A 27,673-nucleotide genomic window follows, 5' to 3' on the forward strand; every position below is an offset into this window, starting at 1 on the left:
AAAGAGCACAGAGTATAAGGTCAGTTCATGGGTTAAATGTCACTACCTTTATCTCACAGAAAGTCCAGTAGTTTCATCAAGCAATAATGTAATAATGTATGAGTCGTAAATTATAAATGTAACACTAAGTTCACAGAAAACAGGTCTTACCCAATTTGATAAAGACATCCTTTAACTCTTTAGCATACTCTAGTTTGAATTTGGGGACTTTTACTTGGACTGCCCTCTCTTTGGGCAGTCGATTATAAAGGTTAGAGACATCGATCTTTGCAGCAAGTGAAGAGATATTTGTCTGCAAAGACAGAGGCACGACCACCAACAAACTCATAGACTTCAGGAATGGGAAGCTCGCTACCTGCACAAAGAAAAAGAATGGCGCTTTAGTAAAATGGAGGGTATGCAAGGAATTTAATTTTCTCTTCAAACATTTGAGGTTTGAAAATATTTGTGTTTTACCTGAGCCTCCAGTTCATGATCAATAAAGAAACTCAAGGGATGTTTGGCATCTTCCATCACCTCTACATCAACCATGTGCTGTTCATCGAGATAGAACACACCTCTGGAGGTAAAGCGGGGGTCAAATCGAGCTTTCCACTCTCCTGTGGGAGCAATGGAGGGAGGATCTCGGTTTGAGACAGCAGCAAAATGTAAAACACTTCGGAACACAGTCAGTTTCACTCGGTATTAGAAAGGAAACAGTATCTTATAAAATGGGCAGAATTTTACAAATACAGTGGCATTTGAAAATCTCACTCACCTTTGAAATGGACAGCATTAATGAGCATGAGAAGCAGATTGGGAGGTAAAGCAGAAAGGAAGTCAGCTATCTTTCCTTGAGTTGCGTTCTCTACCCATGTGTTTATTTGCTCCAGATTCTCCAAGATTGCTGGTTCCGAGCGATAAAACCGGTGAGACTCATTGACAAATACTTCCTTCGGCTTAAACCCTAAAAAAATAAACACCCCGACTTTATTTCTCCTAAATACTCTCTCAGATCTTCTTTAAGGTGTAACAAGATAAATTGTTTTAAAATTTAAGGACACAATCTTCTCAGTAATAACCTTCACGCAGAAAGATACGTGTGGCAATGTGTAGATCACTGTTTTTGAGCTGCATCAAGATACTATGTAGAGACTGGTGGTAGCAGGGGAGAGCGTTTTCATGAAGATGATGCATCAGCAGCTCCCTCGTCTCATTTACAGCACCTGTAAAAAAAAGAAAAAAAAAGAGGGGTACAATTACTGAATGAGAAATGTGGTGTTCTCTAGACAACAATAAACTAGGGTAAGTTGCTGACACAATTCATCAGATATGGTAACAGCATATAAATATAACAACTCGCTTAGATAAAATATGATGCAGTAAAAGCACATCGACAAGACATGCATACCTAAAGCCAGCTGGGAGAGGCCCAGTGATATGCTTAAAGGAGATATGATAATATTTGGCTGCTCTGGCGTCATCTCCAGGTTCTGCAGCAGCTGCACACCCATTTTCTGAATGGCAGCAGCAACAATTTCCCTGGATTGTGGGTTTCTGCCAAGAGACAGACAACCCCCATCATCCTCTTCTATCGACGAGGCTCCGGTGGGCCCACTACTTGTTGTAGGTGGTTGATAGGATGTTGTAATTACAGAGGCTTCTGTAGTATCTGCGAATTCTGGCTGTGCTGTACTGCTGGGTCCTGTTTCCTATAGGCACACATTAGAATTCCAAAGCTTATTATTTTCCAAGTTGTTAATTTAGGAGTCCAGAACCATGAACACGGAAAAACAAAAAGAAAGAAAAAAACAGCAAAAGCGTTTTGACTCTAACCTCCTCTGGTTGAGTAAGAGGCACCAGCGAGACTGGTTGATTTTCTTCCACCTCAGCATTCTGTTGAGCACAAAGATAATATAGATTAACAATCTGCACAGGGACAGGACATAATCATCCAGTATAATCTTAACAGTGATTTGTTGAGATCTTTAAGAAGTTTACAGTGGCTCCTTGGCTACAGAGATAGATCAACAGGAGTGTCAGGCAGAGGTCCATTTCCTCACAATGCAACTGTGAAAGAGAAAATTAGGTTAACGGCAAAATTCTATATCCTGCTTAGATTTTATGGATCGACACAATTACCTTTCATGCTCACTGCAATTTAGCATGCTATGCGATAAAAATGAGTATGCCTCTGAAAGCACCATATTCACTCTTCCAGCTAATAGTTACAAGCTATTGAAAAAAGAAAGACATTAAGACACAACATTCCTCACCTTTATTTAGAATTACTTTGATGGATTGTCTGGAAGAATTGAGCACTTTCACTCTACTTAGTTGCGCTCACTTTCAAAGGAAATCACCAGAAATGTGCCTAAAACACATGTGGAGTTCAACCATCAATTGTGTACTTTCAAGAGTTATTCAAGTTGCCAAAGCACATTATAAAAGAGCAGATTCATCTTTAAATAATTTACTTTACAAATATTTTAAAAAAACATTTGTATTCTGGCATTTAAACATGGTATGGAAATCTAAATCAAATGTCAAAAAGGCATTAACTCGAATTGCAACATTACCTCCCTTGCAGACTTTATACATGAAAAATGTTAAAACAGTGATATTTTGTGTAATCCTTTAAGTCTCTAAAGTATTCAAATGTGCAGGAGTGTTTAAATATGTGAGTATATCTTACCTTATATTTAAATTAGAAAAAAAACTTGCTGGCTTGTCCAAAAAAAGAGCAACTAAGTGCGGTGCATGTCAGGATTCCTGGGAGTAAGAGATTGGCATTTGCTCAGCAAACAGTTAAATATCAACTTAGATTGATTGGGGCCTCATTTAAGCCACTATTTGTTTGTAAATGTAGCTCCTGAAACTCTTGCAGGGTTAAATGTTGAAGCTAAACACGAGCAGCTATTTAGCACGTCAGTGGGGAGGTGATAATTTCATGACACAACTAAATCCAAAGGAAACACGGCAACTTGTTGCAAAAGTCTGATTAATCCAGCTTTGTGTCAGTAAACAAATACAAGTTGCTTATTTCAAAGCAATACATTTGATGTCAGAGAACACACCCCCACATTTCCCAGAAGCCCTGGATTTAATCCATGATTAACTTAAGATCTCAGGCAGCAAAACCAGAGGCTTCAGTCCAGAAATCACTGTTTTGTGTTGTGACCAATAATACCCTTTAGATTCTCAAAGAAATATAAAAAAAAGAAACTCATCTGTTGGACTTGGTCACATTTTACCACTAAGCAAAAACGATATCTTTCAGATCACATGACTGCAGTCTGCAAACACAAAGAGGACTTTGTACAATCTGAGCTTTAGTGATTCAGCCAAGATCAAAGGACATGCTAGCAGTCAGTGTAGGTGAATCACAGAACAACTGGTACACACACAGAAAAACATTGGAGTAATTTTTATTAATCCAGTTAATAAATAAGTTTTTCACTGACTTCTTGTAAAATGTTCGGAGACAGAATATCGATTGTAACCAATTATCAATGTGCAACTACAAACGTTAAAACAAAGTTGGTCATTTTACAGTTGAGCTTTCACTCTGGATTTTCTAAAAAACAAAACAAAAAAAAATTCAAAACGTGTAGTACACTTAACAATTTTGAACTTTAGGCAAATAATTAGAAAAGTAGGCAAACAGCAAAGCTTTCATAGTTAAATGCTACTAAACTTTGAAAACTTGAGGTTGGGCTCAATTTAAGGAGCAAAATTTCAACTGTATGTTAATTTGCATCACATCATGACTACATTACACAATACATTTATTGATTTGTAGCTTCTGTTGCCATCTCAGCAGTTTTCAAGCAGTTAAACATAATGGTTAAAATACATAAGCAGTTTATCTTGGCATTGACTGTTCTGATGCTAGCTTTTAGAGTCAAAAATTAGAAGAAGCTGATTGCTGAAGTCTCTGCAATAGCTGGCAAATCCACTTAAAGCAGCATCTGCCGGGTTCCACTTCCAGTGTATTGTTGCTACAGGTTTTTGTGAAGTGTTAGATCAAGAATACCTAAACAATGTTTAGAAAATCCCAAAGCAACTTCAAGTAATTTATTAGTGGATAAAAAACATTCAATCTTTAAAATCTGAGTGAGACTCTAAATGTTACAATTCAGGCCATACTTGTGCAGTAGAATAAAGGCTGTGCATCGGTCACTAACTTTTTAATGTGACAACTTAAGTGTCTCCTCTCTGAGAAGGTACACCAAGACTGTCATCACAACAGCAAGTGTACTTTTACTGTTCGTGATGTATACACAAACACTGAAATATCTAATGAAAAATGGAGCAACACTAACACAAACAAAGGATGTGATCTACAAATACTGCATAGTTTAATCAGTGCATTTGGATACATATTTGTTCTATCATGAGGGAAATCAAAGGTGAGGTCAATGTATTTTTGGTTTTGTTATGCATCTATTTGGAAAAGTGTAAACACTACATAAGACCTTCCTGAGCTTGTCTTCCAATTCATTCCTTTGACCAGAAAAAGGAACCTAGTCAAAAGAATAAGTGACCTTGTCTATATGAGAATCTCCTCGTATATACATCTATAGGTTTAAAAGAACAAAATAATAAAGGAATTCATTATCAATGTACATGATACATGTCAATAGCCTCAATGGCAATATGCAGTAGACATGAAGCTTATACAATGCCTCTACTTGTGCTGCCTCATTCAACAAACAGTTTAAATGATATGACAACTTGCCCTACCAGTATAATTGACCGAAAGCACAGAAGGGACAGAGGAGCTCAGACACTTGGTATCTGGCATGAATAAGACACTTTGAAGGTCAATGCAGAGTGTGTTTAGTATAGCTTCTAGCTATTGATTTAAGCTAATAACCTAATGGCACCATTCTCAGAGCCCAGCAGCAGAAGCCTCTTGGTGGGCAGGACTGCAAGGCTGGTCAGAGTACCGCGGAAGTTCTCTGTGCTCAGTTTTGTGCTGCTAACAGGGCTCAAGGAGATATCAGCCATAGAGTACACTCCGATCTTATTAGCCACTGTTCCCGTTACAATCTCTGAACCGTAAAGGTCAAAGGCGTGGATGGGGTCGGATGGTGACTTGTACAGGCGAAGAGGCTTGTGTTCCAGATCTTTCCACACAGTCAATGTGTAGTCAGTGGAGGAGCTGATAACAATATTTGCTTCTGCAGCCTGAAAAATAAAACAAGAAACAAGAATCAGTGATTGTGGATGTCATGTCCCAGTAACTTAGAAACAAAACAAAAATTAGGAATAAAGAGTAAAATGTCAAATACACCAAAATCATTATATACCTTGCAAATACTCTAAAATTTAAGGAATACAAGAAAAGATGAGCTGAATAAACCCAGAGACCCTTAGTAAATAAAACTAAATGGGGAAAGGGGTTTTTATTTGAAAATATTGAAAACAGAAACGTATTCCACACATTCAGACAGACAAAATCAGCCTTTAGCCTTGTTTATATTAAGTTTCTAAATCATCATTTACTATCAGTAACTACCATTGAAAAACAAACAAACAAAAAAACTAAATAAATAATAACCACTAAATAACATGTTCCATATCCATAAATTTTGAACCTTCAGTTAGAAGCAAGGTTTTTGTTCGTAAAATTTTCATTTAGGAAAAGAAAATTAATTTTTAAAGTGCATTTCGAATAAGCTGCTGCAGGTAAGAAAAATGGGGGAGGCCCTAGTGATGTGTGTGCGCCAATGAGAAATCACTGTGGTCTTTCTAATATCTAACCTGTGTCCATATTTGCCCAAACTTGTGAGTTTAAAACTGGGGCCCTTATCTCTGACCTAATTTGGGGTTAAATAAAGTTTGCACTATGTTGACAACATATTTGCTAGGTACAACTTTCACCATCTCTGTGCCCCTTAGTATCTTTGAATCACTACCTATGGGGAATACCGAAAAATAAAAGACACTTGACTCATTGTTTTAATATTTATTTACCTTACCACTGAACAGTACAGCTACACTTCCTGGCTTGAGTAAATTCTAGTTTAGGAATCCAACAGCAAAAAAGGCTGACCCCTTTTTTGGACAGTCTTGGTGTCAGGCAATATCTGTAAATCTTAAATAAACGCTGGTAAATTATCACTACACTTATCAAACTAGAGGTTAGATGCACATACATAATCAAAAGCATCACTCAGTAATCAGAGGAGGAAAATGCAATGATGCTGCTATTATACCAAGTGCATCAAAAACCGTTCAGGTAGGTAACAGAACAAAATTTTCCATTTTGTGTCTGATGTAATGTGGGTCACTCAGAGCGATGGAGTCTATGCAAATGACAAGCGATTAGCTGTGCACTGCGTGGGCTGTGTGGTCATCCAGAAGTTTCCACTGTTTACCAGAAAGCCCGATAGTGATTTTGTACAGCCCAGATTCAGCTCGTTGAAGTGTACAATGAAATGGTTACATTATATCAATAAATAACTGCAGGGGTCTTGGATTTTATATAAACCAATCATCTAACCCCATACTTGCTGCTCCAGGTGACAAAATAAAAAGTTTGACCAAAGCAGAGACCAATATATGTAACAACTTCATGATCCCCATGTATCCAGCCCAAGTCTTCTGTAAAAAACTTGACTGGTACTTGGTGTAACAAAGATTGAGGTTCATGAATGCGCACTATAAGATCAAGGTATCATATACATTGAGAAAGTATTATTCTAAGCCGAATAAATCTTTACTTTCTTTTTATCTACATTTGATCTATATTGAAATGACAGCATCACACAGTTACTGCAGATTTGTTGACTGCACATCCATGATGTCAAACTCCGGCTCCACCACATTCCAGACGTTCTCTACTGGATTGAGATCTGGTGAATGTGGAGGCCATTCGACTACAATGAACTCATTGTCATGTTCAAGAAACTAGTTTGTGCTTTGACACAGTGCATCATCCTGCAGGAAACAGCCATTAGAAGAAAAGAAAGTTTTCCCTCACCCCATTATACCACCACCTGCAGCCTGCTTTAATGTTATTTATGCCAAATTCTCACCCTACCATCCCAATGTTGTAGCAATTGGGAGACATTAGGCAACAGGCAACATTCTTCCAGTTTTCTATTGTCCAACTTTGGTGAGCCCATTTAAGACATAGCTTTAGTTTCCTATTTTTAGTTGATTGGTGTGGTAAGTAGCCATCTGCTTAAAGGTTTGATGCTTTGTCCATTCAGAGATGCTGTTCTACATTCCTTGGCTGTAACAAGTGTTTGAGTTACTGTTGCCCTCCTGTCAGCTTAAAGCAGTCTAACCATTCTCCTCTGACTTCAACAAGGCAGTTTCACCAGATTAACTGATAATTTCTCTTTTTCAGACTATTCTCTGTAAACACTAGAGATGGTTGTGTGGGAAACATCCCAGCAGATCAGCAGGTTCTGAAATAATCAAACCAGCCCATCTGGTACCAGCAACCATCCTAAGTTCAAAATCACTTAAATCACAATTCTTTTCCATTCTGATGCCAAGTTTGAAATTCAGTAGTACTAAGTAGTAGTCTAAAGACACAAATAGGTGTACCTCACAAAGTGGCCAGCGAGCGTATATAACAACAGTCAAAATCTGACTACATACTCCCCTGACAACTCAAGCTGTCACCCAGAGATACCGCCTTACCCATTTGACTGAAAGGTGATTGAAACTGCATACACTACATACAAACTGTAAATATACCTTCATTTGGAGTATGTCTCCTTCATGAGCTGGCCAGCCTTTCAGTACAAGCCCTGTGCGTGCATCTAGCAGAACAATGAAGCCAGATGAGAAACCTGCCGCCACTGTGCGTCCTGAAGGGTTTATAGCCAGATAACGGATGAGCCCAGCACTCACATTGTTGTATGCCAGACGAAATTCATGCTGAGTACATGGGGAAAGATTACAATTATTATTATTATAGTAGAGAAGCACAAAAGAGCTATAGTTTTCAAAACACAGTAATGAAAAATAATTGGTGGGTGATGTATAGACTAAGCCTCAACAGATAGTTTGAAATTGTTACCTGCAATCCAGGCTTGCGAGGATCAATGAAGCGGAGAACAGAATCCGCGCTGCCGTACACAACACTGCTGTGTGGAGCAGGCATGGTGGTGACAGCTGTAATGGGATTCTTCCCATCCATGGCTTCATGCAAGCGGATCTGTTTGCCTATGTAAAGCAGATAAAAACTTATATTTAAGCTAAATGAAACAGTTTACCTTGTGTGTAGTAATGCACTGCAGTTCATCTCCCTACCTGTATACTGGTCCCACAGGTGCACGGTACCATCACAGCTGACTACCTCCTGTGAAGCCTCCACCTGTCCAACATAGAACACTGACTTTCGATGGTCATTGTACGTCAGCCTGGGCTCCACATCCTGCGTACCATCACCCTGGTTATACAGCGGCCAAAGCTTCACAGTCTTGTCTTTACTACCAGAAAGAAAGTAATCCTCTCCTGCAAGAGGTGCCAAACACTTTGTGGTGCCCGAGTGACCCAGAAAATTTTGTAATCTGATCTGATGGAAGTGGAAATGTGGATCTTGTTGATTAAGACCAATTTCATACTGCCAGTAGGCCAGCCAGTTGCCCTGCAGGGAGCGGCTACTTCGGGGGAGCTCCTGCTTCAAGACGCTGTCCTCTGGCGTGGGGCTGGACACCCAGGAGGAGGAGAAAGAAGCTGCACCAGTGGATGGTGTTGTGAAGGTGGAGGCTGTTGTAATGATAGGTGTGGTATGACTAGAGCGTCCCCAAGGGTGAGTCAAGCCAACATTTGGGCAGCCACCATAGTCAGTGTCTCTGGATACTTGAATTCGGTTTCCTACGAGGTGGCTCCCAAATGTGCCTGACTCAGGAAGCAAGTCTCCTTGCAGGGTGGAACTAGTCGAGGGGGATGGGAACGTGCTACAATCCACACGTCTGCCAAAACCAGACGGTGGAAGTGGATCCACCCTGGATCCTATGGTGGATGTTTCTTGACTCTGACTTACACTCTGATGGTAAGACTGGGCCAACTCCCAGACCAGCTCATGATTAGGTACTAGTTTCCGGATTGCTGTATCACCTAGAGCAATGACAAAAGAATGGTGTTTTATATCTCTTTAATATATATTAAAAAAAACCCATTACTTTTAGCACAGATAAAACATAAGATATCACCTACCGATGAGGCAGTAGAAGGGGATGTAAGAGGCATGAGCCATTTGAGGGTTAAACACAGTCTGCAGCTCTTCCAAGACCCCCAGCTCATATGTCACATTTGACTCTTCAGTGGTACAGACATCTACCACTGTGACTTCTCCCACAACCCTGCGAGGGGCGTTGTCGAGCTACAGGATAAAGACAAACTATACTGACATATTTGACATAACTGACATTTTAAAATTGTATTCCTTTATTGCAACTCCAAGAAATGTGTGTAACTGAAATACACCTTTACATTTATTAAAGAAAAAGGTTATTATAGGTTTCTATCTAGTTTTTTTTTTTTACCGTTTTGTCACTTCGTGTCAAATATTTATCATGAAGCTATTTGTGACAAACTTCGAGTTGAAAGCCTTTTAGAAAAAAAAAGAAAAAAAAAGAAAGATGCAACATAACACTTGCCAGTCATTATGTATTAGTTGTTGGGTTATCCATCTTTGTGAGGACCAAGCTGAGACCCTGATCCTCTGTGTCAGAGTTATGATTTAGTTTTTGGTGGTCAGCATTTAGCTGTGACGGCTAAGGATAGAGATTGTGAAAAAGTGTGTGTGTGCGTGTGTGCGTGCATACCTGGGGCTGCAGAGAATGCAGCAGTGAGAAAACAGCAAAGAATCGACGCAAAGTGTCAGCCATATGCTGCTGCACCATTTCCCTCCCAATGCGTAGACAGATAAGAGCCATCAGGCTGAGTGTCTTGAGACAGACAGCAGTGCGTGTCTGAACTCCACTGGGAAACCTACAGAGTACAGCAGAATGGGAAGAACAAAACAAAGGATAAACAGATCTAATCTAATGAGGGTTTTTTTTTTTTTTTATTATCATCATCTTTCTGTAACAAAATGTAAAGCTTTTTCACTTCAAAACATAACAGCTCAACAAGGTAAAGAAAAAACAAAAAAAAGCAAAATCATCCAACAGTTTGCTGTTTAAAAAGGTTTTACTGAATTCTGGAACCCTCAGTTTCTATTATACACAGTCCCCTCAAATTAATGTAGTTGTATATAAATTAGTTTGTAAATTACCCCATACGAGGTGTAGTAAGCAGGTCCAACAATGGCAGAAGAATATCCTGATTGATCTTCATAAGCATGTCCATTAAAGTGGTATCAGAGAGAAATACAATGATCTTCTGTGTAAGTGCAACAGCTCCAAGCAGACTTGCTTCCTTGCGTGTGTTAAGACGCTGAGAAGAGGGTGGAGACACCTGGAAAACATGCACGTTTATTAAATGAATAGCATATTTTCATTTATATTTTTACATCTTAAAATACATTTGCTTTCCTGTGACAAAGAAAACTAGCCTCAAAATGCTAATAGACGGCTTCATGTGTAATTGTCAGAAAAAAGTCTATTGTTCCCCTCTTACTAGATATCCAATATAAGGCAGGTACTGGTAGGTCAGTACAGGCTCTCCGTAAAGTTGAGCTATATAGATGAGGCAGTCCAGCACAGGCCCTGCAGTGTGGTCACCCACAACAGGTTTCTTCTCATATACACTGCCCATTCCCACACTTTCTAGGCTGCTCCCGTCAGATGCAGGAGTAACAAACTGGTGATTTTGAGGTCCTAAAGGCAAAAACAAGGAAGGAAAAAAGAAAAAGGAGGACAAAAAAAGGGAAACTTAAAACAAAACTCCATAAGATATAACAAGAGTTAAGCAATGCAAAACTCCAGAGCATCATTTTATTAACTACCAATTAGACAATTAAGCTTTACCTGTCATAAATTTACATACCAACGTAACAATTTGTGAGCAATCGCAGCAAATTTCTGGCTACGTATCGAGATGTCACTGTTGGTCCAAGTTTCGCTGACAGCCATCTAACGGTTTTGCAGACTGTATCTGTTTTTAGAAACATAATCAAAATGTTAGATACTGCCACTTTATGTAAAAACATTTGCATGAACCACCGCCATTAACTCACCAAGAAGAATTTTGTGCTCTTTTCCCTCAGATTCTTCTGACGGATCATGGTCATCCTCTTCATCTTGTCCTTCCACAATCTCTTTCTCCGTCTCTTCCAGTGTCATCCCATTCACAAACTCGCCCTCTAAAGTGGCAACTGTGGCACCTGAAGCTTCTGTGCAACCAGAAGGAGTAAGCTCAAGGTTGAAGACAGCTCGGTCATTTGTCCCCTCTTTATCCTCACCAGCATCTGGCCCCTCATCTTCCTCCAGCTCTCCTCCCTCCTCTCCTTCACTGGTGTGTTTCAGGTCCTGGCTGCTGTCAGCTGATTTCAGGCTGGTTCGATCCCGCATTGAGTCCTCACCCAGAGAGAGTTCACTTGCGCTACTTTTGTCACTTAGTTTCCCCACACTGAGAGACTCTTGGTCTTGTTCCCTGGCTGCAGAGTTCTGACTCTGCTGTTTCCCAGTAAGCACCCCTGCGCCACTGTTGACATAAAACCCATTCTGAAAGTCTTCTGGCTCCGAAAGAAACACTTGGTCACTAAGACTGATGCTGCCGCTAGCCCCCATGTTACCGCCAACAGACCCAGACGTTGGCCGAACATCACCACACTGAAACTCCTCTTCTTCCTCCTCTCCCATATTACACATGCCATTTCTCAACCCTTTAAAAGGTTCGGTTCCAGAGCCCGAGTTGCAGCTTTCAAAGCCAGTGATGACCTGGAGCACATGGGGAAGTAGGCTGGATAGAAAGGCCTGCAGGCCCAGTCTCACAATCAGCTGAAGAACAAAACAGTCAGTGTAGAGATAGAAACGGCCTCGGAGGCAGTGAGGACTTTCATAAACATTAATCAGCGGTTTCAGTAAGTATTTGTTTGCATTTCTGGGACCCAGTACTGTAGAGATGGGCTCAAAAAGGTACCAAGCTGCATAGACAGCAGTGGACTCCTCAAGCATGAGGGCTAGAATAAAGGGCAAGAGGATCTCAAGACCCTCTGCTGTGATGCTACTCCGCAGCAGTGCTTCAAGCTGCTGCCACAAGTGAAAGACAACATCTCTTCCTTGAAGGCTACTAATATTTTCCATCTTGGCATGGTAGGAAAAAATAAAATGATGAAGTGCTGCAAAATAAGAAGGGAAAGGAAAGGGAGTGATGACAGAGTTCAGTAACTGAGAGGGGCTTGGAGGAGGCAGACCATTGAAGATGGGGTCATATTTGAAGAGGAGAGGACTTGGGTAATCTGATAAATCTTTGTTTGCCTCTCCAGAATGTTTCTCTATTAGCAAAAGTGTCTCAAGAGCATGGTGCAAACACAGTGGTACATCACGGAGGCTGGCAGAGCATAGCTTTATAACAGCTTGGAAACGCTGTTTGAGTGCAGTATCTGGTTTCAGTCCTCTTAGTTTAGCGGCGTAGAATATCTCAGCGATGAGAACACCAAGAGCCTGCATGTCTCTTTGGTAGAGATGCATAAGAGAGGGGAGGGATTCGGTTGTCAGGTCCAGTCGCACACTAGAAGCCAAAGGATGCCATACGTCAGCGTGAAGACTTTTTACCAGAAAATTGTTCAACTTCTCCAGCTCTTCTAAAGGCTGAAATGGGTTAAAGCCTTCAGGGAGAATGATCTTCATTTCCTCTGTACTGGAGGCAGTCACAATTCCTTCCCCGTGCTTTTTGTTCATCGTCCCACCTCGTTGCAGCATGCCACTTCGGAAACCAGGACCAATGCCACTTGAGAGGTCACCAGGGAATGAACCTGGAGACTGAGATACAGTAAGTGCTGTGTGATCTCCTCCCGTCTTTCCTCCTGATGCACTAATACCTGGTACTGGCACAGAGCAAGATGCTGAGGTGGATGAGCCAGTGGATGCTAAAGAGTCCAGAGCTTCTGTACCTTGTTCAAGGTCTTCATCTTTGTCCACTGTGGTCCATCCACTGGACTCACACCCTGTAGATTCTGGCACCATTCCATCCACAGTGTCAGCCAGAGTCTCATTTAGAGGGATGGGTAGAGAAGGCACATTATGAGCAGCAAGGCCAAGAGGAGGAGGTTCTGCTGGGGCATACTGAGAAGGAGATAAGCGAGGTGGGTGTGGTTGGTCGAAGAGCTGAACTACACCATAAGTAGTTAGATGAGTATGGTTGTCCACGAGATGCAGGCACACATTCTTGGCCTTGATAGCTTCTTTACCTGACAGCTTATAGCCAAATGTGAGATCAATCCAGTGATGCAAATGCTGGGACACCTCTCTGCTCTCAAGAAGCCGCCGATGGACCTCAATGAACTCTTCAGAAGACTTGCACCATGAAGGCACATCTAGGTCTGGCATGTCAGGGTGAATTGAGTGGAAAATGGAAGGGTCCGTGTAGAACTCTGGAATGCACTCATCAGGGGTCCAGCTCTGCATGCGTTCCATACTGGCTGGATATTCATTGGGCTCCCACTGGGATCGAACATGGCTGCACAATACTGACTTGGGAGTCTGCCTGGCTTTGTAGACATAGTATGTAATGTCTGACAGAACATCGGATATGTGATGAGGTACATGGAGGTGATCAGACTGTCCAGCACCAGCACCACCTCCACTGAGGTCTCCACCGACACCTCCTCCACCAACCCCACTGCCTCCTGCAGCTGCCAAAGCCTCTTTGGTCATCTCATATGTAAAGTCCAGCTGCTTATCCCCTTTATTGAGCCTGAACTTTGACCTCCTGAGATCCCGGAATTTTCCCTCTGGCACAGTGAAATCCACCACCCAAGGCAGAACTGGGTGATAATTTGGGTCTCCTTCTCGCCGCCCCGCTAATCTGTTTAGTTCCATCAGGTAGCGGAAGTTACTGACCCGTCCATGGACCCAGTCCAGAACCAAAGTCTTTAATTCATCAAAGCAGTTTTTGCAAAGTCTTTTGTTCTCTTGGCTCACACACTGAATTTCCCTTGGCAGGACATTTTTTGGCTCTTTTCTGCGACTAACATTACTTTCTGCATCCTCTTCTGTTCCCAGTTCCTCATAATGAGCTAGGTTGAGCTTTAGGCGGCTGCACAACTGATCATCTACTGCTATGTCCTGAAGAGACAGCTCTCCACAAGATAGGCCCGCTGCATGACATGCCTGCATAGCTATTAGAACCTGGTAGAGAATGAACAACACTTTGGCATTGCTGTTAGCAAGCTTGGCTGGGCTGAAGGAGACAATATCATGAAGTGAATACTGAGTGTAAGGGAGAATCACATAGAGCATTTCTGCTGTCTCCAAAAGAGATTCTGCAGGCAGGATGTTAGGACACAGACTGTCTGACTGGGATTTGGAAAAACAAGATGAGCTAGATGGCAAGCAGACTTCTTTCTCCTTCTCTCTGGCAGGAGAAAGCAATGGAGATACTTTTTCAGTTGAGATAAATGTGGAATTAAAGAGCTTCTGTAATGCATGACGTACTGCATCTACAGCTGCAACATGCATCTGTTCACTGGCTCCTGAATATGGCCGCACAAGTTTGTTATGAGCTTCACGCCATAGATTCCTGAAAGAAAGAAGAAGGGCAATGGAGACTGTTAAGCATTAAACTCTCTCTTAGATCATAACGCCTAATGTTGTTAGGACTGCATGATTAAGAAATGCCTCCAAGTAATGAGTAACCATGTCCTAACTAAAGCAAGTAATAATACCTAACACAGCTCATTTAATATGAAAGCATTACACACGAACATATTAGTTGTGGACCTAAAACATATTTTTATTACTGACTTATTGAATAAAAACCCTCACAAAAACTCTCTCACACACAGTCTTTCAGTGCTCAATGATTAATTAACTTGATCAGCTGTACCCAATATCGCAGAAAATTTTTTCTTAGACAAATATTCTTAGCTTAATCAGGATTTAGAACTACAATAAGGTGGTACGCAAAGATATATTTTGCATTAGAATTTAAATTATGTTGAGTACCTGATATTATGCTGTGAGACACTCTGCATTGTTTTGGCGTAAGAATCCTGTGACAGAAATTCCATTTGTTGGTGGCATGGCTCTCTGGCCAGTCTGTAGCTCAGCTTACTTTTCCTCAGACCCTGAATGCACACTCTAGTCCACCCAGGGGGCAGTTTCGCCTGGGAAGACTGAAGGTATGTGCAAATTTCTGCCTCACTGATGCTGTCAAAACGGGCACAGCGCATGACTCGCCTCTCTCTCAGGCCCATCACCCAGCGCACAGGAACAAGGGCTACAAGCTCTTGAGGACGGCGCCCTGGGCCTTGCTGCCGTCTTTCAATCCCCAAGTCTTTTTCAGCTGCATGCATCAGCCAATCCATGGTGAATCTGCAACTGGTTGTTCCCACTTAGACACTTTTCAGCTACTTTCCACTTGCTGTCAGCCACTAGAAGTTTTCAGATATCCATGGAGGAAGATATAAAATCACCAAAAGCAAATGTTATCTCCTCATCCACCTGTCCCTTTAAAACAGAACTGTAAAGTATAAATAGACAGTTAGATGAGCAACCACTATAAAAGGCAATACTGCTTTAATGCTTTCTACTTCTCTCATAAAGTTTGAGCTCAGCTCACATGACTCAAGTTCTACAAATCTAATCTGCCCTGTGGGCAGGTTTTCTGAGTAATTTTGTAATTCAACCTGCTCTTTTAAACACTACACTTAGTAGTAATTAATGGCATGAGTCCTTTTCATAAATGCTCACAGCTTGCAGGCAGATACGACACCAAAGAAACAGCAATTCCCAATTTAAAACGACAGTTTGGGGGATGAAAACTTAAGAAATTCACGTAACTGTATTTACATTATGGCAACCTTTTTGACATATTAAGTAACTCAACGGACAAAGTTAATAAAAACCGTCGGTAAGGTTAAGAAATGACGATTGGGGAAGTAACGTCGGAAGTTATCGCTAGCTAACAGTTAGCTTAACAAAGGGACTAGCCTTAAGATGCATAACTGATGGAAGCAAAACGCAACCATGCAGTTAGTTGCTAATATTTCTAGCACAAGGCTAAACGAAAGCAACTACCTCGTTAAATTACAACTATAATGCAATTGCAGACCAATTGCCACCAACATATAGCTCACCTCTCACCACTTGTAGCAGTTGACAGCTCGTTAGCGTTGAGCTAACAATGCACCCCGGTTCCATGCATGATGAGTTTGTCCGACATTAACTTCATAACACTTGGACATCCTGCATGATGACATGTGTTTGCTTCATTTTCTGGCGTTTAGAGATGAGTGTCAGCGGCCAGACGACAGTCAGTCAGCCGATTGTGTTTTGCTCTGAGCTGTTTGGAGCCATGTTTTAGAAGCAATACCTCACGTGACATAACACCAGCCCCCTCTCATGTGATTGCTATTGATGCTTGCTCCCTGCAGCTGTGACGGCAGCGCTTCCTCTGTACTACACGTATATTTGCTCTTCAGCACTTTATTTATTCTGCCATAAACCGCAGAAGTAAGGTTTGTGGTTACCTTTTTAGTTAAGACTTATTGATAACCTACTTTTGATGTAACACGTTTAGGGTAATATATTAAAGGTAAAGAATGGCCGAAATTTAGCCGGTCCTCTTGGTACATCGTGGTTCTTTATGCATTGGTTAAAAATACTGTTTACTAACAATAAATCCCTGGTATTACAGAGACGCTAGCACTACTGTTACTGTCTAAATAATATGGATGAAATCTAGCCACAGTTTCCAGGTCTTTCTTCATTTTTTTCTGACCTTTAAGGACCCAGGAAATCACCTGATCATATTTAAGGTCGCATCACATGATAGGCTACTTCCCAATTTCCCAGTGTTCCAAGTTCCCAAAGAGAAATGCTGTATTTACCTGATTTCTGTGTTGTATGGGTTCTCTCCACAAGGTGGCATGATGTGTGTATTTTTATAGACAAATCCTTCACTTGTGCAGACTTTGCAATCTGCACAAGTGAAATTCTTCCGATTTGCTTGAGTGTCTGCTATGTTTATAATATCCCAAGCAAATACCTGCATTCGGATATTTGCCTGCCATTGTTATTTGCAATGTGCTCCTGTCATTATAACTGATGGCTGGCATCCAATAATGGTCACTTTTGTAGGTACAACACCAAAAACATGAAATCTGCTTAGAGTCGGTTAATTTTATCCCCACTAAATCTGTGACTCCATTAAAGACTACATGAAATCAACTAAAGTACACTGTCATAGATAAAACTGAATTGGGGGCCGGGGGTGGGTGCATATCTTCTTGTTTATTTTTTGTGTTTCCATGTATATATCAATTTCAGTATATGTATTCAAATTGTTTCTCTGATATTGTAAATAAATAAACTTTGCATACTGTCAGGGGCTGGGTCTGTGACACAGCAGTTTGAGTTTATGTTGTATTCCTTATATTATTTTAGAAAGTTCTTATGCTATTATTTAGTTAGGGTTTAGTTGTCTTTAGTCTGGTTTAGGTTTCATCTATGTCCCCGTGTTTGTGAGTCTTTTCCTGTCTTCTTTGTCAGCCTGTCATGTGTTTTTCATGCTACATCTCTCCATGTTTCCTGTCTTATTTTGAAGAGTCTAGTGTTTCCATGTACACTGTGTTTGGTTTTACTTCCCCTTGTGGCGTCATGTTAATTTGTGTCAGCTGTGTCTCCCCAGGTGTTTCCACTTCCTTCATTACCCTCCTGTGTATTTAGGTCCACTTTCTCTTAGGCTACGTTCACACTGCAGGCGAAAGCGCATCAAATCCAATTTTTTGGACCCTATGCGACCCATATCGGATCATGGTACGACAGTGTGAACGACACAAATCCGATCTGGGTCACTTTCGTATGTGGTACTGAATCCAATACATATCCGATGTTTTAGAAAGCGACTGCTGTTTGAACGGTCATGTCGCATTAAATCCGTCTTTTACGTCACTGACACAAGACAGACGCCAATTATCAGCGCCCGAGAAGACATCGCGAACGCTTCCTGGCCATCCAGTGTAGATGTTAGCGAAACTGTTGGGAAGACAACGTGAACATTTTATTTGTACTGTATAATCTGCAGATTCTGACAGAAATCTGCAACTATCCTTTGAAGCACCGCTCCTCTAAAACAGCAATAAGGATAATTATTAGGTTATTTACATTATTATGTAAATAACAAAATAACTTAAAGCAAAAATTTGGAAATGTAAAGTCCGAAGTCAAACAATATTGTTTGCTCTGGGTCTAAACAGAGCGCGTTGTGTGTGACATCTTCTTTTGCGCATGCGGGCCGCTTTGAGCGTTCACACTAGAGCGCATTTGCTGTCGCATTTTATTTGTAGTGTGAACAAGCAGACAAAAAAATCGGATTTGATCAAAAAATCGGAATTGAGCATTAAGACCTGCAGTGTGAACGTAGCCTTATTGTTCTTGGTTAGGTTGTCTTTTTGGTTTCATGTTTAGTCACGTCAAGTCTCAGAGTTCTTCCTACTGTTCTGGTTCACGTTTGGTTATTTCATAGTTACATTGTCTCATGTTCCTGTTCTGTTCCATGTTCATATCTCTTGTCACGGTTTTAATACTTAGTTATTTTCCAGTTTAGGCCTTAGTTTAGTTTTCGCCTTTGTTTCTTGTTCCTTTCTTTTGCAATCAGCTGCAATAAAGGCTCACTTTTGGTTTAATCTTCAGTTCTTTTCTCCCGTGTCTGCGTTTGGGTCCATTCCATTAATACACCAGCATACCCTGCCATGACAGCATACAAAGGTCACAGCTGTAAATTTTATGATCGCAATGAATGTTACATCTACATCCAGCACAGCTGATAAATTTGTGCAAGTCAGTAAACACAAAACTGCATTTTATGCTAAAACTGAAAAATTCTGCATCTTTTTTTTAGTTGTATCTTTTGTCTAAGCAACAACAAGACTGAAGCCTGTCAACCGGGTGGTGCTTACCACACATGGTAATGGTAATATCTTACATTTAAGTGAATTTGATTGAGCCATTCAGCCTTTGGGAATTTAAAAGGTTATGAATTTTAAAGTACATACTGTAATCGGATCATTTCAAAAATGAAATGCAGGTCTCCTGGACTTTCTCGTGGACTCATGATTTTCGGTATTTATTACTATTTATTATTGTTTATTTTGATCATGAACAAAAATAATCCTGCTGAAACTAACAGATTAAAATTCTCACTATTCTTGTTCATCCTATGTAAGTGACACATAATGACCACTGTATTTCACAGTACCGTCGGATGGTCCTGTAAACTGGGGAATCCTCGGTTTCAAGATGGTAACAGTGAAGACTGATTTCGAAGCCGAGAGAAAATATATGTAAAATATTGTGCTGATTATGTGGAGGAACTTTTTCACTTTTAATTGGTCAGTTCTTTAGTTTCGGTGTTTGCACCCTACAACCCCCCCCCCCCCCCCCCCCTCTCTCTCTCTCTCTCCCGTCCTCTCTCTCTCTCTCTCTCTCTCTCTCCTCATTATGTTTCCTCTCTCGCTCTGTCTTTTATTTGCCCCCCCCCCCCCTCCCTCCTCTCGTCTGCGCTTCAAAAGTGCCATCCACGGTGCGAAGTCTGCTTTTCTCCTTTTTCCTTTCAAGATGGCATTCTTGACATTTCTTTACTCTGTAAAGAATGAACTGATCCTCTTCTTAACTCCGTTACTACTTCTTCCACTGCCTTTAGTGATCGGGACACAGGTATGCAATTAATCTGCGTTTGGGTTAAACCTAAACACCCTGATAAAAAAAGATGAGAGAATAAAGTAATTTTAATGAGATAGTTTACTTACTTACTTTACTTTTTAAAGTAAGTAAGTAAACTAAAATTAAGTCAGATTTTACCTTTCACGCGTTTTAATTTGCACTAGATCTTTTGCACCTGTTGATGCGCGCTCAAGTGCACAGCGCTTGGAGCGCGAGAGAGCTCTCCAGTGTTTGCTGCTACGTTCTCCGGTTCTGTTATTTTAACTTCTTTTTGGTAGCATGATAGGTAAGCGCGGGACCACAGAGTAAAAAAAGGGCTCTTTACGCGTTGTTACTTCTACGTGGGTCATAGAGACACAAGAATCACAGGGTGTGAGCATGTTATCATTGGCATAGGTTTAAATGTGAAGCATGAAAAGAAAAATTGGTTTTCAAGAAGCTGATATGTAACCGGAATGAAACAATTTTAAATTAAGGGGGTATGATTAACAATCCAAGTTTTGTCTAGATCTCACTTGTATGATCCAGATCTGTAGTGGCGATGAGACAACTTATCTTCACCCTTTGAACTGTCCTAATGTCTCATTAAAATTGCTTCATGGTTATTGATCTTAGCTATTTATAAACTTCAGTCTATAAACTAAGACTTTCCTAGATAGGTTGCTGACACAGACTGAAAGCAATGCCTTTGTTTGGTGCAGTCAGTCACTTTAATTCAACTGTGTAATTTGTGTATATACTGTATATTATGTGTATTTATTATCTCACTCTTATTGCCTGTTTATGCCCTGTCCTTGTCTTCAACGTCATGCTGCTCTGTTGTATGTTAATTGCCCCTTGGGGATAAATAAACTCTTTCTGATTCTGAGTTGTTTGTATGTTGTACTTTTTTTCTTAATGCAGGTGGCAGAATGTGGTTATGTGATAATCCTGATGGCAGTGTACTGGTGCACAGAGGTTCTACCTCTGGCTGTAACCGCTTTGCTTCCAGCTCTCCTTTTCCCTTTGTTTGGCATCATGGAGTCCAAAGATGTAAGTAAAAAATATATATCACAGTGTAAATGCTTATTTATGTGTGCATACATCTTATCTAGTGTGATCCTTTTGTCTCAGGTGTGTATGCAGTACCTAAAGGACACAAACATGATGTTTGTTGGAGGACTCATGGTTGCTGTAGCCGTGGAGCACTGGAATCTGCACAAGCGCATGGCTTTGAGGGTCCTGCTCATTGTTGGTGTACGTCCAGCACTGTGAGTGGTTAATTACCTTTCAGACCGACATTATATCTAATCTGTTATGATATGAAAAGCACAGTATACGATGTAGATTAGGAAAATAATCCTTTCGCTCCCATCATAAAAGTCTAACATACTTCATGTTCCAACCCATGAGCACTAACCTTTCTGATTTTTTTTTTTTCTTAATCTTCTTGTGACAGACTGATGATGGGCTTCATGGGTGTAACAGCATTCATATCCATGTGGATCTGTAACACTGCTACCACAGCTATGATGGTGCCAATTGTCCAAGCAGTGCTGGAACAGCTAAACACCAGTGAGGCAGAAATGCCTCAAATTTTCAGCTCGGATGAGCAGGTCCAAACATCAGAGACTGACAATAAAGCTGATTCACAAACAGAGAAACAGAATGAGGGACAAGGTGAGCCTTTTGTAACTTCCATATAAAAAAAATCAGAAAAAAAAAATCAACAGCGTCAAAGACTTCTATCAAGCTGCTAGTAGCCCTTTATCATTTCTTTCTCTTTGTTTAAAGGCCTAGAAGTAGTGACTTCCTTAGATGCCACGGCTGAGGTTGTCAGGCATAAGGAGGCAGCAGAACGGCAGAGAATGTGTAAAGGCATGACCCTGTGTGTTTGTTATGCTGCCAGTATCGGAGGAACAGCCACACTGACAGGAAGTGGTCCCAATTTGGTGCTGATGGGCCAGATGAACCAGTGAGTGTCCTCTTATCAGTTATTAGGATCGTGGCAATATAATTAATATATTCCTCCTGTTTGTTTTTGTCTTTTTTATTAGATTGTTTCCTGAAAACGGGGACATTATTAACTTTGCGTCCTGGTTCGGTTTTGCCTTCCCCAACATGATCATCATGCTCACACTGGCATGGCTTTGGCTGCAGTTTGTCTTCATGGGATTCAAGTGAGTTTGATAATGCATAAAGCCTGATTATAAGTGTCAGAGACTTGAATCAACATCAAGAAACCTTTTACCGCACTAAGACTGTGAGTGAGTGTAGAAGTGACACAAAGACTTTTCTTCCCATGTGATCCCCCAGCTTTAAGAAGACATGGGGCTGTGGGGCTGTGAAGACAGAGAAGGACATTGCTGCATATAATGTGATCCGTGAACAGCATCGCCTGCTGGGGCCGATGTCCTTTGGAGAGATAAGCGTCCTGTGTCTCTTCATTTTGCTCGTGTTGCTGTGGTTCACAAGGGATCCAGGCTTTGTCAGTGGCTGGGCAACAGATATCTTCAACTCCCGAGCAGAGTTTGTATACATATTTTCTATAAAAAGACATAATTCAACACCTAATGTTTATTCCTTCAGAAATTTAGTTTATAAAAATGTGATATTACTTGATTTTTGCTATCACTCCATCCTTCAGGTATGTATCAGATGCCACGGTGGCAGTCTTTGTCGCAGTCCTTCTCTTTGTTCTGCCCTCCAAACCTCCGCGCTTGTGTTCTTTTAGGACTCATAGTTTTGACATGGGTGAGCCATCATTTCTGAAGAATGTTGTTTCCCATTCTTATAAGTTTGAAAATAGTAGGCTATGCTGTAATTAAACTTTGATGATTCGTTCCTTTGACCTGTAGCACCTCATCAAACTGCTGGCCCAACACCTCGTCTCCTCACCTGGAAAGTTGCAAAAAATAAATTACCTTGGGGTATTGTGCTTCTTCTTGGAGGAGGGTTTGCTCTGGCTAAGGGCAGTGAAGTAAGTTACAAAGGCAGTTGTTAGATGCAATGGTTATGGGGACAATAACAATCTTTCAAGAAATGTAGGACTTCTAAATAGCCATTCAGTGTCTTGATCCCCTAGGGATCAATAAATCTTTGGATTCAGATGTTTTTGGTTTTCTGCAAATATAGTTACATTGTAGCAGATGCAATATATTGTGACCAAACCTGAATCGCAGTCTCCTCAAAGTAAATATGCACTTTGTTTTGTTGTCTCTTTAGGTGTCTGGACTATCAAAGTGGATGGGAGATCAGATGGCTCCTCTGCAAAGCATCCCTCCCTGGGCAATTGCCATTGTCATATGCCTGCTGATTGCCACCTTCACAGAATGCACCAGTAATGCAGCCACTGCAACACTCTTCCTACCCGTCTTAGCCTCGATGGTAAAGAAGTGAAGCAAGACTAGAGCGAATGAAAATAGGGGGTGTGGGGGAAGACAGAAAATACTGTTTGGGTGCAATAGCTCAGTTAGGTTGCTTCCTAGCGTAAAAATTTTCCTCCAGCTGGAGTTCAGCATTGAAACTACTCCCAGTGAGAGCTGGCCCATTTTCCCACGTTTTGGTTTGGTTTCCAATTGTGATGTCAGACCCGAACACACGCACACGCACGCACGCACACACACACACACACACACCGTGGTTATGGTGACACACACTACTTTTATTATAGCTGTGGTTTCGGCTTAAACACATGGGACACAGACACTCCCACTCAGTAGTTGCTCCGCGCCCTTCCTCGACTGTCACTGAAACATAAGAAAACTCACAATCAGTCACTCGTCCCAAACACCTGTTCAGCCCCGCCTCCGCGCCGCCCCGAGAGCTCACCGTGCCACCCCTCCTCTGCAGCGGGCCAGAGACCACACCCGCGCCACACCCATCTACCCATCCACTGAGTAATGTCTTTTGCAACTTTAAAGTCTGCCATTATCTCCATATATGTTGTACGTTTCTAGTTTAGACATCAAGATTAAGCACCAAGCCAGCAGGAATCTGAATTACACACCCAATGAGTTTTGTCTGCACACAAAATTGAATAATTTGTATTCTGAGTTAGGAGTTGGTGATTAAGGTTGCAGGAAAAATAGCCAGAAAGAGTAGTGGAGGATGTTGTCATCAAGGCTGTATTCGCCCGAGTGTCAGACTGCTGAAACCTTGTGTGTGATTATTGCAGTCTCAGTCCATTGGAATCAACCCGCTGTACGTCATGGTTCCTTGTACCCTAAGTGCCTCATTTGCCTTCATGCTGCCAGTCGCAACTCCTCAAAATGCCATAGTCTTCTCTTATGGATACCTTAAGGTTGCTGACATGGTAAGTACGATGTTGGTTTTGGTATGTTTATTGTGTATATTATATGTTGCAGTGCTGTGACTCTGGGACCAATGTTGAACTGCTTGGTCTGCAGAATTTACATTCATAAAAACTTGCGGTTGTGACCAGAATCTCTTAAGTGACAGTCACGTTTTGACGATAGCTGAAGTTAAGTTGTGTTCAGACTGCAGAACTGAAGCAAATGAATGGATGATAAACAAGTTTAACACCTTCAAATCAAATTATTGTCGTGGATTAAAGTGGTAGAATAATAAAAGAGTGTGCACATCCAAAACACTTCCATGGGTTAAAAAATAAACTTAAGAAAATCTGAGAGTTAACAGAAGATTTATTCACTATACTGATAGCACCCAGTACATTTACAGAAATATATTAACATTAAACTAGATCTTGAAATGACTGCATTCTTTTCTTCTTCACCAGGTCAAGGCAGGATTGGTCATGAACATCATTGGCATTCTTTGCACTACACTGGCCATTAACAGCTGGGGTAAAGCAATGTTTCACCTAGACTCTGTCCCTGCCTGGGCCAATGCCACTGGGGTATGAGACTGGCTCTGCAGTCAGAGAGGATCCATGCACAAGCCTACCCACAGGTGCCAGACTAAGACCTGTGGACAGAGGGATGGTACTGGACCACGCAGTGAGATGCATGTGTCCAATTGGAGTTAGGACACAAGTCTCATGAGGCTCGTTTTGATTGACACTTGAGTGAAAAAAAGTGGTGATCTATAAAATTAGGGAGAAAAATGGTTGAATTATATGACAACATTTAAAAAAAAAAAAAAATATATATATCTATATATATCTATCTCTATATCTCTATCTCTCTCTATATATAGATATATCTCTCTATCTCTCTATACCTATATATATATATATATATATATATATATAACATAATGATGTTAACCTACAAATGACTTTAGACCTCTTATATAAACCTATGACATAGTTTGACTCTCTTATCATACACATTTCTTTTATTCAGTACAATGGAATAATTTTTCATTTTTATCAGAGAATTAGTCATATAGTCAAAGTTGTTTAACATGTACGAATGTGTTTACAGCAATAAGCCATATTGTATATCTTGGTGATGTAACTTAAAAATTGTAAAAATTTGAGGCGCTTCTTTTTTAATTTAATTCTTCTTCTATGCCACTTTTGCTTTACAATATTTCAGAGGAAAATATTTTCACTTTCACATTTCTCTGACAGCTCCAGTCACTGGTTACCTTTCTCACTGATTTTACACTGAAAGAAAACAGTGTGTTTAAAAAATATATATATTATATATTGATACCTTGATAATAAAGTTTAATAGCATTAGTGCTGCATTGAACTGATACAAAAAATGTACTTGTTAATATATTAGCAGTAATTATCCAATAAAAATTCAGTACCTTGTTCTTCATCTTTGTCCACTGTGGTCCAGCCACTGAACTCCCACCCTATAGATTCTGGCACCATTCCATCCACAGTGTCATTTAGAGGGAGGGGTAGAGAAGGCACATTAAGAGCAGCAAGGCTAGGAAGAGGTTTCGCTGGGGCATACTGAGAAGGAGATAAGCGGGGTTGGTGTGGCTGGTCAAACAGCTGAACTACACCATAAGTAGTCAGATAGGTGTGGTTGTCCACGAGATGCAGGCACACAATCTTGGCCTTGATAGCTTCTTTATCTGACAGCTTATAGCCAAATGTGAGATCAATCCAGTAATGCAAATGCTGGGACACCTCTGTGCTCTCCAGAAGCCGCCGATGGACCTTAATGAACTCTTCAGACTTGCACCATGTCAGGGTGAATTGAGTGGAAAATGGAAGGTTCTGTGTAGAACTCTGGAACGCACTCATCAGGGGTCCAGCTCTGCATGCGTTCCATATTGGCTGGATATTCATTGGGTCATGTTTGATCTGCACAAAACTGACTTGTGAGTCTGCCTGGCTTTGTAGACATAGTATGTAATGTCTGACAGAACATTGGATATGTGATGAGGTACATGGAGGTTATCAGACTGTCCAGCACCAGAAGCACCTCCAATGAGATTTCCACCTACAACTCCTCCACCAACCCCACTGCCTCCTGCAACTGCCAAAGCCTCTTTGGTCATCTCATTTGTAAAGTCCAGCTGTTTATGGTGAATGGTAACTTTATTGTTCCCGGTGGGAAATCGATTTGCAGTATGTTAACACATCATACAACACATACACACAAAGAAAATTAAATAAATAAAATAATAACAGCACAAGTGTTATCAGTAGCATCAACAAAGTGTAATCTGCAGTAGTAATGGCAACAAGACTTATGCTTTAGTGTTATTAAGCAAGATAATAGCAGCAGGTATAAAAACACTCCATGACTTGTTAGCGGAAAGGTATTTGTTCATCAGTGGGAAAATAGCGGGACAGTAGGCGGGCGTGCTAGCTTTTGCACAGCCTCCCCGGGTCAGTCAAAAGATTCAAAAGAGAAATGAATGAACTTACCAGGTTGCCCGATCTCTTCACTTATCTTCCTCCAAGCTAGGTCCTTTTTATTCCTGTCTCGGTACAGAAAGGAGCTGGCATCGTACAGCTCCGGGTGGTTTGCTACCGCGTTGATGAGCCTTTCCTCCATATTGAATGAAGAATGAAGGGCTTTGGCTGGACCTGCCCCTCTGAACTAGGTCAGAGCATCACATCACCGGGCTCCTGACTGGTTGTCGCAGCGCGACTTGACGCTGGAGTTCAGATTTTTCCAACTCGAGCGGTAGACTGACGCGCGTATTTTTATTCGCGCGTCAAACGCGTCAGTCGCGCTACTTGGATGCACGACTGACGCGTTTTCGCGACGCAAATCTGCTTCTGAATTTTCGCGGGACCCCCAGTCGCGCTTCATCGCGCTCCTCCATTGACTTTACATGTAAACCTGACGCTCTGGTCGCCTACGCGTCGTTAACGCACCGACTCTCCTCACCGCACACGAACCGGCTACGCTGTGCTGAGCCCCTCCTGTATTCTCTCTACACCCACGACTGCAGTTCGACCCACAACAACAATCTCATCATCAAGTTTGCTGATGACACCTCGGTAGTCGGACTACCGGTAGTCGGACGAGGCAGTTGAGGAAGACGAGGAAGTCCTGAAGTTGGCAGCATGGTGCTCAGAAAACAACCTGGCACTGAAGAAACCCAAAGAGGTCATTGTCGACGTCAAGAGGCACAGCACTGACTTAGCCCCCCTTTACATCAACGGGGAGCATGTGGAGAGGGTCCACACCTTCTGGCTCCTTGGTGTCCTCATCTCTGCTGACATCTCCTGGACAGACAACATCTCAGCAGTCATCAAGAAGGCCCAACAGCGGCTGCACTTACTTACAAGCTGAACTCCAACCTGCTGCTGACCTTCTACCACTCGTCCATTGAGAGCCTGCTAACATACTGCATCACAGTATGGTACGGCAGCTGCACTAATGTGGATAGAGCGAGGCTTCAGAGTGTAGTCAAGACAGCACAAAAGATCATCGGCTGCCCTCTCCCCTCCCTGATGGACATTTATACCTTCCGCTGCCTCAGCAGAGCTGCAAACATCATCAAGGACA

At 41.4% G+C, this 27,673-nt stretch overlaps 3 protein-coding genes across 12 annotated transcripts; 1 reads left to right on the top strand and 2 right to left on the bottom strand.

The window, feature by feature from the left end:
• Positions 1 to 130: 130 nt before the first annotated feature.
• serpinf2b (serpin peptidase inhibitor, clade F (alpha-2 antiplasmin, pigment epithelium derived factor), member 2b) lies at positions 131 to 2,034 on the bottom strand. The gene is made up of 7 exons (XM_025897915.1): positions 1,981 to 2,034; positions 1,816 to 1,875; positions 1,391 to 1,691; positions 1,062 to 1,205; positions 758 to 946; positions 457 to 599; positions 131 to 355 (listed from the first exon to the last, which is right to left on the bottom strand). The coding sequence occupies exons 1-7, from the start codon at positions 2,032 to 2,034 to the stop codon at positions 131 to 133; spliced, it is 1,116 nt and encodes a 371-aa protein (XP_025753700.1).
• On the bottom strand, positions 1,815 to 26,938 carry wdr81 (WD repeat domain 81). Of its 5 annotated transcripts, none has more exons than XM_025897851.1 (15): positions 16,196 to 16,859; positions 15,063 to 15,490; positions 11,132 to 14,637; positions 10,942 to 11,049; positions 10,573 to 10,772; positions 10,229 to 10,410; positions 9,777 to 9,942; positions 9,166 to 9,331; positions 8,257 to 9,066; positions 8,024 to 8,169; positions 7,699 to 7,881; positions 2,675 to 5,172; positions 2,256 to 2,353; positions 1,981 to 2,049; positions 1,815 to 1,875 (listed from the first exon to the last, which is right to left on the bottom strand). In XM_025897851.1, the coding sequence occupies exons 2-12, from the start codon at positions 15,422 to 15,424 to the stop codon at positions 4,846 to 4,848; spliced, it is 6,156 nt and encodes a 2,051-aa protein (XP_025753636.1). In that variant the 5' UTR covers positions 15,425 to 15,490; positions 16,196 to 16,859; the 3' UTR covers positions 1,815 to 1,875; positions 1,981 to 2,049; positions 2,256 to 2,353; positions 2,675 to 4,845. The 5 variants fall into 5 exon arrangements, with proteins under 5 accessions (XP_025753636.1, XP_013123952.1, XP_005474793.1 ...); XM_013268498.3 differs by having other exon boundaries at positions 15,063 to 15,579; XM_005474736.4 differs by lacking the exons at positions 15,063 to 15,490; positions 16,196 to 16,859 and adding an exon at positions 26,038 to 26,938 and having other exon boundaries at positions 11,132 to 13,602.
• On the top strand, positions 19,606 to 24,817 carry LOC106097866 (solute carrier family 13 member 5). 6 transcript variants are annotated; one of them, XM_019367688.2, is made up of 12 exons: positions 19,606 to 19,775; positions 20,685 to 20,813; positions 20,895 to 21,031; positions 21,220 to 21,440; positions 21,555 to 21,735; positions 21,818 to 21,940; positions 22,077 to 22,289; positions 22,408 to 22,514; positions 22,619 to 22,740; positions 22,986 to 23,147; positions 23,938 to 24,075; positions 24,520 to 24,817. In XM_019367688.2, the coding sequence occupies exons 1-12, from the start codon at positions 19,677 to 19,679 to the stop codon at positions 24,643 to 24,645; spliced, it is 1,758 nt and encodes a 585-aa protein (XP_019223233.1). In that variant the 5' UTR covers positions 19,606 to 19,676; the 3' UTR covers positions 24,646 to 24,817. The 6 variants fall into 6 exon arrangements, 5 of the variants coding, with proteins under 5 accessions (XP_019223233.1, XP_019223232.1, XP_019223234.1 ...); XM_019367690.2 differs by lacking the exon at positions 19,606 to 19,775 and adding an exon at positions 19,971 to 20,067; XM_019367687.2 differs by having other exon boundaries at positions 20,685 to 21,031.
• Positions 26,939 to 27,673: the final 735 nt, after the last annotated feature.

The sequence above is a fragment of the Oreochromis niloticus genome, linkage group LG14, assembly GCF_001858045.2.
Source record: "Oreochromis niloticus isolate F11D_XX linkage group LG14, O_niloticus_UMD_NMBU, whole genome shotgun sequence".
Taxonomy (NCBI): Eukaryota; Metazoa; Chordata; class Actinopteri; order Cichliformes; family Cichlidae; genus Oreochromis; species Oreochromis niloticus.

Coding starts and splice junctions, on each gene's coding strand:
- serpinf2b (XM_025897915.1), bottom strand. CDS start 2,034: ATGGACCTCTGCCTGACACTCCTGTTGATCTATCTCTGTAGCCAAGGA. Junction 1,206..1,390: donor CCTCTCCCAGCTGGCTTTAG/GTATGCATGTCT, acceptor TTTTTTTTACAG/GTGCTGTAAATGAGACGAGG. Junction 600..757: donor TAATGCTGTCCATTTCAAAG/GTGAGTGAGATT, acceptor TTGCTCCCACAG/GAGAGTGGAAAGCTCGATTT.
- wdr81 (XM_025897851.1), bottom strand. CDS start 15,424: ATGGATTGGCTGATGCATGCAGCTGAAAAAGACTTGGGGATTGAAAGA. Junction 14,638..15,062: donor GTCTCACAGCATAATATCAG/GTACTCAACATA, acceptor TCTTTCTTTCAG/GAATCTATGGCGTGAAGCTC. Junction 9,067..9,165: donor CCCCTTCTACTGCCTCATCG/GTAGGTGATATC, acceptor TCATTGCTCTAG/GTGATACAGCAATCCGGAAA.
- LOC106097866 (XM_019367687.2), top strand. CDS start 19,677: ATGGCATTCTTGACATTTCTTTACTCTGTAAAGAATGAACTGATCCTC. Junction 19,776..20,684: donor CTTTAGTGATCGGGACACAG/GTATGCAATTAA, acceptor TTCTTAATGCAG/GTGGCAGAATGTGGTTATGT. Junction 24,076..24,519: donor ACCTTAAGGTTGCTGACATG/GTAAGTACGATG, acceptor CTTCTTCACCAG/GTCAAGGCAGGATTGGTCAT.